The sequence below is a fragment of the Arachis hypogaea genome, chromosome 14, assembly GCF_003086295.3.
Source record: "Arachis hypogaea cultivar Tifrunner chromosome 14, arahy.Tifrunner.gnm2.J5K5, whole genome shotgun sequence".
Taxonomy (NCBI): domain Eukaryota; kingdom Viridiplantae; phylum Streptophyta; class Magnoliopsida; order Fabales; family Fabaceae; genus Arachis; species Arachis hypogaea.
This window is the reverse complement of record NC_092049.1, coordinates 17,963,813-17,974,966: the sequence shown is the minus strand read 5'-3', so window position 1 is coordinate 17,974,966 and position 11,154 is coordinate 17,963,813. Positions and strand designations below refer to the sequence as shown.

The following is an 11,154-nucleotide window of genomic DNA, read 5'->3' as shown; positions in this document are numbered from 1 at the left end:
GTTATCCCCCATTCCCCCCTTCTCCAACTCCTTCCTTCATCAAACCCTAGCCTCCACCCAAGAAAGCAAACCCTAGTCTCCACCAATAGTTGTCGCCGTCTGTCGGAGTGAGAGACTGCTGCCGCCGTCCATCGCACTCAAGTACTTCCGTCTTCGTGCTCTCGGGCCTCTCGCCGGATCCTCCACGTCGGGTGCTCGCATCTCGCCGTTCTCCTCTGTGCTCGGCTGCTCGCGCCTCCCTCCGCCAGTGAGTGCTCGAGCTGTGCGTGTTGGTTGCTGCTCGTCGTCCGTGGTTGTCTCTGCTCGATTCTGCCTCCCAGCCTCACTCGAGTCTCGTCTCAGTCACTGGCATCTCGTGGTTCGTCTGTCTCGTCGCCGGCGGCAGAAGCAACTCGTGGGGTTGTCTCTTGCTTCGTCGCCTTCCGTGGGGTGGTCTCCGACTCGCCGTCGATCGTTGGTGAGTCCCTGCACCATCGCTTCCCTGTTCTCTCTTTTCAGATTTCCCTTCTCCCTGTATTTTTGCATGTTGCTGAATTGCTAATCAAATTTGCCTTGTTGCTAATCTAAATGTTGCTGTAAATCGGGACTTTACTTGGATTTGTTGAATTTGTTGAATTTGTTGCTGTAACTTGAATTTGTTGCTTCCCAGTCACAGAATCAGAACAGAATACTCAGTCAGTGCTTTGTTGATTGGTTTTGCTTACTGCTTCTAGGCTTTGAAATCAGTTTATGATAACTGTGATGAAATTATTTAGTTGGATAACTGATGTAATTATTGAGTTCAAGAGATTGAGTTTTTGATCTGCAAGGTGATTTTTGGTTGATTTTTTATTTAATTTGGTAATGATGTTTATGATTGGGGTTATCTGATTGTAGGCAGAATTGTGTTGTGTTGAATGGCTGAATGCTGTAGGCAGATATGGTCTTGTGTTGTGGTTAAGAACATGCTGTTAATTTTCATTGTGTTTGGCTCCTGCTTTAGGTTAAGAACATGGTTAATGCTATTGTTGAATGATTAACTCTGCTGCTACTGCTGGGCTGTACTCTGTTTGATTGTTTTTTTATGCTGTATTGAAAAAAATTATGCTTAAACTTTGATAATTCTTTGTTAATTTATGTTAAAATGATACTAAAGCATGAGCTTTTATCTGAATGATTAAGTCTTCTCTGTTGTATTGAACTGAATTTATTTATTAAATTTTTTAGTTAAATTTAGCTAAGTTGTATCTTGTTTTGAATTGATTAAAATGAATGATGGAATTTTTATTATTGAATTTTTGTTGTTAAATCTTGTTTCCATTGAAAAAAAGAAACTAAAAGGAGAAGAAAGAAACTATAGAATATTAAGTTAATTCCCACAAATTATAAACTGTTAATATCTATTTTTGTACAATTGTTCTCTCTGTTTTAGATGTTGAGTATTGCTAATTTCTGAAAGTGCTCAACCCCTGCACATTTGGTCTATGTTCACTTATCTTTTCAATCATTTGGTTGCCAAAGAATCAAGGAGTTTTAATTTTTATTTGTTTTTTTAATGAGCTTCAAGTCAATAAAATTATTGAATGTGACCTCTATGATGTATTGCACATAAGATGCTTTTCCATTCAAATTTAACCTTACATAAAGGACATATATATTTGGTAACAATTGTAATTAGAAGCTTTCAACTGGTACTTTCTCATGTTTTTAGAGTTTTGCATATTTCTAATAAGCTTACCTGTATAAAGCACTTTATAATTTATTTATTATTCTATTCTAAAACGATTTATTCGGTTGAACCACCGGTTGGACTGGTTAGACCAATAAACCAGTGAACCAGTAACTAAAGCGATTTGATGACCGGTCCGATTTTCTGAACCTATTTTAATTGAATTGACCGATTAAATAATTTTAAAGGTAAATGTTATGTTGTCTATAACATTATGTCTAACTTACTAACAAAAGTAAATAGATAATGGGCTTGTTTAGGTGAGCTTCTTTCGGGTTATCTTTTTTAAAAGATCTTATGAAAAAGTAAAAATAATTTTATGTTTGGGTATCTCATTTCAAATAGAAAAGTAATAAAAAATAGAAAGTACTAAATAAGCCAGTTTCCTAGACATAAAAATTAGAAGAATTTTGAAAACATTTTTTTTATTTATTTTTTCAATTTCACAAAAATATTCAAAGAATATTATTCTTTGATCAAAGGAACGGAGTGTGCCCGGGCTCCGCTGGTAGCGCGAATGAGAAAAGGTATCATTTTTCTCTTGAAAAGTTGTTAAAAAAAAATTTCTATCAGATTTATGAGTAAATTTATGAGTCATAAGACAATTAACCATTCATGACTTAGGGGATTTGATTTGGAAGAATAAAAAAAGGAATAGCCGGATTGAGTTCATGGATTCAATTTAACCTAGGTATCCATAGAGCAATAAATGATTTTTATATCCGAAACGCATTAGAAAAGAAGGGAAATCTACGAGAAAAAAAATCATTATATAAATGAGAAAAGCCTCCAAGGTCCCATCCCCAAAATGATGCAAAAAGATTTTTTTTATCTATCAATTATGTTTGGGTATAACAATTTTTTAAGAAAAAAAGATCTTTTTTAAAAAAAATGTAAATTACAATTTCTCAAAAAAGATATTTTTTTTATTTTTCTAATTTTTTTTTATTACTAGAAATTTGTCAAGTATACTAAAAAATAAAAAAAAACTTTTTTTATTAAAATAATATTTTTTTATCAAAATAATGAGACCCAAACAAACATAATATTTAATAAATTTTAAATATTTTATCTTTATTTTATACATTTTATTTTTTATTTATAAAAGTAACTTCAACAATTTAGATACCAGAATAAGAGGTACCTTAAAATTCACCAATTTTGAATCGTGAGAGAACAACTTGTCTTTTCAAGCTTACATGTTTAAAGGTTAAAAATCACCCTAAATCATTAACCCCCGCTGCCGCCGCCTTCCTCTTCTCCCCTTCCTTCCCCTTTTCTCTCTTCCAACTCCAGCAGAGGCACCCCCGCCGGCATTGTTTCTCTGTTCTCCACATCTCCTACGCCGTTCACCTCTTGCGTCGCGGCTCCCGTCTCTCCCCCTTTGGCTGCTGCAAGCGTCTCTTCCCGCTTGCCCGCGTCGCTGCCGCCAGCGTCTTTTTGCCACTGTTGGACAAACCTTTGAACCCGTCACTTGACCGGTTCAGTTCTCGCAACCTTACTCTCTCATCCACTCACACTCACTCTGCGTCTCTGCCTCGCCGCCACTGCCTCGTCTCCACTGTCCCTCGACATCGCCTCTCACCACTCGGTTTGTGGCCTCGCCTCTTCCTCTGAGCCTCTGCGTCTTGCCGACTAGCCGTGCCTCCCTCTGTCGCCGTCAGTCCGTCACGGTCCCACTGCGTTGCCCCTCCCTTTCCGTGGCCAATTTACGGTCCATCTGCAGCCAGCAGGTAGGCCGTTGTCATTACCTCTGCTCTTTTTTCTTTTTTTTGATGATATAATGTGATTTTAGGTTTAGGTTGGGTCTTTTTGATACAAGTTTAGCAGTGATTTTGGTTTAGGTTAGATGTTTTTTTAAGGGTCAAGTATATTTTTGTCTTGAAGTATGTCAAAAGGTTGAAAATATCCTTAACTTTTATTTTATTTCAATTTTCTCCTACTAGTTTTTGATTTGCATGAAATGTACCAGGAAGCTAATCTTTTAAGAAATTTAGGATTAATTCAGCAACAATTTCTTAAGTAACCTTTTCACACAAGCAACTGGCCCCTAATTGTCAAACATTATTGCTAAATTGGTCATAAATTTCTTGAAAATTTAGCTGTTGGGGTAATTTGATGCAAATTGAAAACTTTTAGACAAAATTGAAACAAAATAAAATTTAGTATTATTTTTGAAAGTTTTGACAAACTTCAGGACAAAAAGTATACTTAACCTTTTTATAAACTGTTGGCAGCTAGGTTTAGTTTGATTGTTATTTTTTAGCATATGCATTATGTTGTATTAGACTAGTTAAGGGTAGATTGTGTACTTTTTGACATGAATTTGTCTATTTCTCAGGTATGACAATTTGTCTTCTGAAACTCTGCTTATTACTATTTAAACTTTGTTTGAATTATGGATAAAGACAATGTTTATTTCGATTTAAGTCTTGACGACAATGAAGATTATGCTTGTAATATGGTTGAAGAATATTTAAGTCCCTTTTTTTTAAATTTTCTTTGAAAATCCATAGATATCCACTCTGATCCGGGTATTGGGCGAGGAATTGGTACCCGTCACTCGTCAAGGGTATGGTGTGGGGACTGGGAAGTTATGCAAAATGGGGGATGGGGTGGGGACCATGTTGGTTTTACTCTTTTCCTTATTCTCTTTGTGTTTGTCTCACCATGAACCTTTGTTTTGCTCACAAGTCATAACTGCCAGAGTCTCCATGGCAGAAAGGAGCAAGGAGCTTCTTCACTTGGAGCACAAGGCCACACCCCTCTCATCCTTAGGTCTATTTTTTTCTCCCTTTTCTTTTTTCATTTTTATTTATTTTATATATATTTTGCTTTAGATATCGTATTGTTGAAGTTTGATTTTTTTTAAATTTTTTTCACTTTTATGCAGAATCCACACTTCTTGTTTGTAACGGCAAAAGAGAACAATGCACTCAAACTAAGATACTTCCCCCTAATGGCACTCCTCTTACTTCTATTCCCAAAAGCCAACGTACTGTTTCAAATTCATCCCAAGTTCTTATATTTTTTAATTTTATTCATTTATTTATGGTGGAAGTAGGACCTATGCTAATAATTAAGTTCATTTTTGTTTAATAACACTTGGCTGTTATTATTCTTGTCGTATTTATTTATTTAAGTATTTAATTATTCATGTTGGGTTTTGAATTTAATTAGTAGTTTTCTTAGTGGGGGTGTTTAGATTGTTAGCCATGATTATTATCTACTATTATTATTATTGAAGGTAGAAATAATTAAAGATCTCAATGAAATATTTGATTATTGGTAGTTTTAATTGTTTAATAATTTGATAATAGTTATCTTTCATTGTTAGTAAATCATATAATTGAGTAAAAGTGAATGATTGGTAGATCTATGCGACCTTTTGATTAGTAGTTGAGATTAGTCCATATTCTACCCTAAAGAAATTTTCTTTTGAAACATTGTGCAGTATGGAATCAGATGATATTGTTCTGAGATTGTGAATGCTTTATCTTTTCTAGATTTTGAATTTGATTATGTTATTCCTGGTTATTCAGCTGGAAATATTAGAGTAACTAGACAAATGAGAGAAAGATTATTACTAATTGTGTCAATTGCTCTGAAATTTATTACTTTGCTCTATCATCATGTTTATTTGACAGCTGTGAACTAACAAACTCTTATCCTCGCATCCTCTCTGTTTTGACTCTTGCCCTCTCCTTTTCCTTTCATCACTTCCCCACAAGCTTGAGCATATAGATAATATTTATCAAGCTTAGAACATAAATAACCTATAGAAGATATTATTTGATATTATGAGATATTTAAGGATAAACTTCTTGTCTAAGACTCCCCCTCAAGCTAAAGTTACTAAGCTCTAAGCTTTTTACAATAATACTCGTGGAAATATAATATGAAGACTAAAGAAAGGCCATCTGTATCTGCTGGAAACATGTCAGGGCCAGCAAGAACTGCTGAAGATGTGCAGGGGTCTGTTGCGACTTCTGGAGTTGTGCAGGGGGTAGCTGGGACTGTTGGGGACTTGCTGGGACTATCCGGAACTGCTTGGGCCGGTAAGGAGGTAAAGAACCTAGGAAAGCGACTTGGTTGAGCAGTCATTGTCTTTCAAAGAGGCCATAAATAGCATATAACTGGCAAAGACTGTGAATGACAAATATTACCGTGGGTATGGTTCACAATGGGAGGTTGGAAGGAAAACACAACCCAATATTCATCACTTTGGCTGCGTTTGGTTCTGAGAACAGAACAAGATAAGACAGAACATTGAGAATAAGACACAATGGACAGAGTCACAAAGATTAATGTTCTTGTATTTTGTTTGGTGATAAACTAGAACAAAATATAAAAGTCTAATGTACTCTTATTTTTTCCATACAAAAATTTAGGAAGAAAAATATGATGAAAAACATAATTTTGAAAATTTGGTAGAAATATTGAAAGAAAAAATGAAAAATAAATTGTCTCTTGTTAGTGTTTTTGTGTCCTTGACAGAAAGGACGCAAAATACACTAATTTAGTGTTCCTACACACATTGTCTCTGTCTATGTTTTATCTATCAAACATAGTTTGTATCTCTGTATCTTCAATGTTCCGTGCCTATAAACAAACGCAACCATTGTGCCAAGAGGACTAGATACCAAAAGTAAGAATAGGGAGATGCTGGAGGAGGTTACACAGACAACAAAGGGGTCAGACTTGCACTATTAGAAGCAGGAGATCAATACTCAAATAGTCATGGCACCCATTAGGGATAAATCAAGTTTGATACTGTAGTGGACTAGCGGCTTGATCAAGGAGATAAACACATATGCAAAGATAGCACAAAGAGGTGAGCATTGAGGTGTCAGTAGCTGCAGGAGTTGGCAGCAGAATACAGTGGTTGATGTGCCCTCAGGCACTAGTGGAAGTGAAGTCGTTGACTTGTTTGTCAGAGATATGTTGAATGTGGCAACACGTGGCTTGTCAAAGAGCAACACTGTTGACAAGGTTGGAGAGGTTGGGCATTGCTGGACAAGGAGAAGCCAAGGGTGTGGTCTTTGGCCAGATTTGACAATGGTGGACGGCAGCAGTGCTGCAACAGTTTTCAAGGAGGATACCATGTCTTTGATGTTATATTAAGATTCATGGTTACTCAGCTGGAAATATTAGAGTAATTAGAGAAAAGAGAGAGATTATTACTGATTGTGTGAATTGTTATGTATCGTTACAAGGGAAAAGGCCAACATATATAGAGGAGAGTGATAAATCTAGAGTACCTTCTCAACTACTCTCCATAAATGCACCGTCCAAATTACTAACCACTATCTAACAATGATATCTCTCTTCATATTTCAACACATTACTCTTGTTTGCTTCTAGTGTCTCAGCATATTTTATTATTCATTCAAATTGCTTAATTGGACTCAATATGATATGATTTGCTTTTATAAGTTTTACAATCATGTTGATGCATATGGCATTCATAACCCCCAATTACATTGCCTGCTAGTGAGATGAATCATGATACTTTATAATTGTGAATAAGTTAATGAGCATTGCAGTTGGATTTGGATCTCAATAGGGATATAGTTATTCTCTGCAAGTGCCAGAGTTGCCCATAAGTGTCTGCTACGTGCTTCAAAAGTTTGTGTCATGAATAGTTTAAGTATTATTTAGTAGTTATTAGTTTATATTTTTTAAATATTAGAATGTTTAATTTAATTTCATGTACTTTAATTTTATTTATTTAGTTAGTAGATTGGGTTTTATGTCAGTGGGCATAGGGTTTTCTTTATTTTAACCTAATATGAGGTTGTTAATATTTCCTAAACTATTGTAGTCGTCACTGAGAAATTAGAGGTGTGAAAAACCACTTTTTTGGTTTTGAAACCATGACATGGACAAGTGAGGTCAAGTGAGTTACTCTCTTGTTGCATCGGAAAATTGGATAGAAGATGGAGTGATTCCCTTCGATTCAATTCCCAAATTATGGTGTTGACAAGTTAAGTTGAGAGAATCCTTTTGTTGTTGCATCAAAAAATTGGATAAAAAGTAGCGTAATTCCCTTTGTATTCAATTTCAACCTATTCTTTTGTTTTCTATTTTAATTTCAATTTATTTTTTTATTCAATTTCAGTGTGTATCTTTTTGTTTATCCTTCGTTTCGTATCAGTGTCTGACTTTGATGTGGTCTTATTCTTAATTTTAGTTTGATTTGAGTTCTTAGTTGGCACTTTCAAGTGCAATGCCAAAAGGATTGTCTGCATATTCCAAGCTATTGTTATAACTTAGAAGTGTTCTTAGTTGGCACTTTCAAGTGCAATGCCAAAAGGATTGTCTGCATATTCCAAGCTATTGTTATAACTTAGAAGTGAACTAGTTTAGGCTGGGAAATCAAAGTTTGTGATCTTATATTTGTAGTGATGGCAATGAAATAAGAACGTAAATATTTGATGGCAAAATCTGTTTCATTGGTCTGTGTGATTTGCTTGATTAGATTTTCTCTGCTTGTTCACATGTTTTGTTGTTTTACTGTTCTACATTTTTAGTATGGGGTTAGTCCCTTGTTCTTAATTAAGTAGTTGTTGATGTTATCAGTAGAAGATAACTGAATGCTTTTATTGTTGATATACATGATAATAATTTTCTTTTTGACAATATTTCACTGCTGAATTTGGTGTTCAAATGAATCTACCTAGTTAATACTTAGTACAAGTGAATATTATAGTTGTAATCACTGAACTAGTACTTTGAGTAGAGCATAGCCCTAAGATGGAATCACAAAATTGAGCTGCAATATTTTTAACCTACCATGACCTTTTTTTTTTTTTTAATTTTGTATTGATGCAGTTTTAGGGAAGGTTAAAGATTTCTTAGGAGTGATGTCAGAAGCAAATAAGCGGCTGGAACTTGATGCGAAGGTTCAAATTTGAGTTCTGATTGAAGCCATATTTTTTTTGTTTCACAACCATTTTCTCCCTTCGTTCTCCTATCTATTTTCTTGTTGCTTTGTTTTGAAAATTTATAGGATCATCCTGAGAATTACAATATTGAAGAGCTCACTGGAAATGAATCCAAAGTTATTGAAATGGTAATTCATTGTTCAATCCATGTCATATCTTCTATGTATGATTCGTGCTACTGACCTGCAAATAGTTGATTATTGCATTGGTTTTTTTGCTCAATCTTTTTCTTTTTAAGGATTTGATGCTTGGTGTTGCGGATCTTAATACACCTGAGGCTGTGGCTGCTGCTGAATCAGCAATTTCCAGTTGTCAGCCTGCGATTTCATTGGCCGCTGATGGCAAAGACACAGACACAGATTCAGATGAAAGCAGTGCTGAAGATGATAACGAGGATGATGGAATTAGAAGTGGTGATGCTGGAAATGATGGTAGAAAGCTTTCATCTCTTGATGATGAAAAACGGAAGGGAAATCATAATTCCAAAAAACGAGCAAGGATAGTTGAGCTCTCATGAACTCGATGGTGTGTGATAACTGGTAACGGGTTATGAGAACTAGATGCATGAGTTGGCGTAAATTGTTGTATGTACTTACTAAGATGATATCAGCAAGAATCAAAATGCATCTTTTACATCTAGGGTAGGAATATATTGTTTGATTTTGGCTTATGTTTGAGATCAAACAATAGCAGCCTCCATATGAGTTAATTTAGTGGTAACTCCTCAATGAGCTATGCATGTATTTATGCCCTTAATGGCAGAGGATTTCGGTGTAGCAATACTTATTAATTTGTTTTTATGAGTTCTATATGCTCTTGCTAAATTTCAGTGTTTTTAACTTTTAGAGCCATTTTCCATGATTTCCATCGAAATTTAAAGTTACCATGAAAGCTTTAATATTATTAATGAATGATGTATTTTTTAAAATATTTTTTTTATAATTTAATAAAGAAAAAATTTGGTTTTTGTATAGATATAAAACTTTAATTCGGATATTTTAAATTTTTTGAGTTAAATTTTTTTATTTTTGTTTTTAATTGGATTATTTTTACTTATTTCTTCCATTTATTCGCAATGGTAATATTATAGGAGTTTGTTGACTACAACATTCATTGTATATGTTTAAACAATTTTTTTTAAATAATTTCTAATAGTAGTTGACACTTGACAGTATGTGAACACATTTGTAAATTAATGGGGGTGTAGTAAGAGAGAAGAAAGATGATGGATTAAGGATGAATGGATTTTTAAAATTTTTTTAATTATTTGGTAAAGTGTAATTTTTATCTTTTAAAATTTTTTTTATATGTTTTTTTTTATTTTATTAAAAAAAAAGTGTAAGATGAGATATCATACTTTATCAAATAATTGAAAAAAAAATTTGAGAGGATCCATTCTCGAATTAAAATTAGCACGGATGAAAAAAGTTAATAGGAGAGTAATCTTAGTGGGTATGTAAAATATACCCCAACTTTTGGGGTAAATTCTATTTGTGTCCCTAACGTTTAAATCGTCCTATTTGTATCTTTAACGTTTATAAAAGTGATTCAATGTTATCCTACTACCAATTATACTAACAAATCAGATTATATTTTTCAATTATTCTCACTTGAATGTATTCATTCTCAATTAGATCTCACTTGGATGTGTTCGATTTTAATATTATACCCACTATTTGTGTTTAGATTCAATTATGTCCCTAGAAAAGTGAATTATGTAAATGTTGTAGGAATTATTTTCAACTTTTGATCAGCTATTTTTCGGAGTGGATCATCGATTCTATCACAGACATTTGTATTATAACTTGAAGAAGAGATTTTTAAAACTCAAACTAAAGCCCTCATGATGTGTAATTGACGGCAGGATAACATTGAATCACTTTTACAAACATTAGGGATACAAATAGGACGATATAAACGTTAGGCATACAAATAGGATTTACCCCAAACGTTGGGGACAAAAAGAATACTTTACTCATTAAAATACATAAAAAAAATAAACAATTATATAATAAAAATAACGTCAATATATTTTATTATTAAAAAAATAAAGTTAATACAAAATAAAATTATACGTAAAAAAAAAAGTTAAAATATTTAAAGTAATAAAAAATTATTTTTATAATTTTAAAGTAATAAAAAATTATTTTTATTTATATATATATATAAGATTATAAAATAATAAATCTTTAACTAAATTAATTTGTATTTATTATATTTAATTAAATGATATACAATTATACATAATATTAAATTTTGTGACTTAAATATCTAATTAAATCAATTAATTGATATAATTAATCTATCATAATAAATTATATTTAATAAATTAAAAAAATAAATAAAAAATACTGTTAAAAATATGCCACATTAGTTTTATAATTAAATAAAAAAATTTGATTTTTATATAATGGAATAAATTTAGTACGAAGCAAATTTTTTATTTTTTCTATTTCGAATGTCACTTCGAAGAAAATATATATAGTTTTAGCATGTTTA

At 33.0% G+C, this 11,154-nt stretch overlaps 1 protein-coding gene across 5 annotated transcripts; it reads left to right on the top strand.

Moving 5' to 3' along the window:
• LOC112741725 (uncharacterized) lies at positions 1-9,479 on the top strand. Of its 5 annotated transcripts, none has more exons than XM_025790811.3 (6): positions 1-457; positions 4,403-4,486; positions 4,602-4,703; positions 8,543-8,613; positions 8,721-8,783; positions 8,894-9,479. In XM_025790811.3, the coding sequence occupies exons 2-6, from the start codon at positions 4,423-4,425 to the stop codon at positions 9,170-9,172; spliced, it is 579 nt and encodes a 192-aa protein (XP_025646596.1). In that variant the 5' UTR covers positions 1-457; positions 4,403-4,422; the 3' UTR covers positions 9,173-9,479. The 5 variants fall into 5 exon arrangements, with proteins under 5 accessions (XP_025646596.1, XP_025646599.1, XP_025646595.1 ...); XM_025790814.3 differs by having other exon boundaries at positions 10-457; positions 4,416-4,486; XM_025790810.3 differs by having other exon boundaries at positions 11-3,441.
• The last annotated feature ends 1,675 nt before the right edge of the window (positions 9,480-11,154 follow it).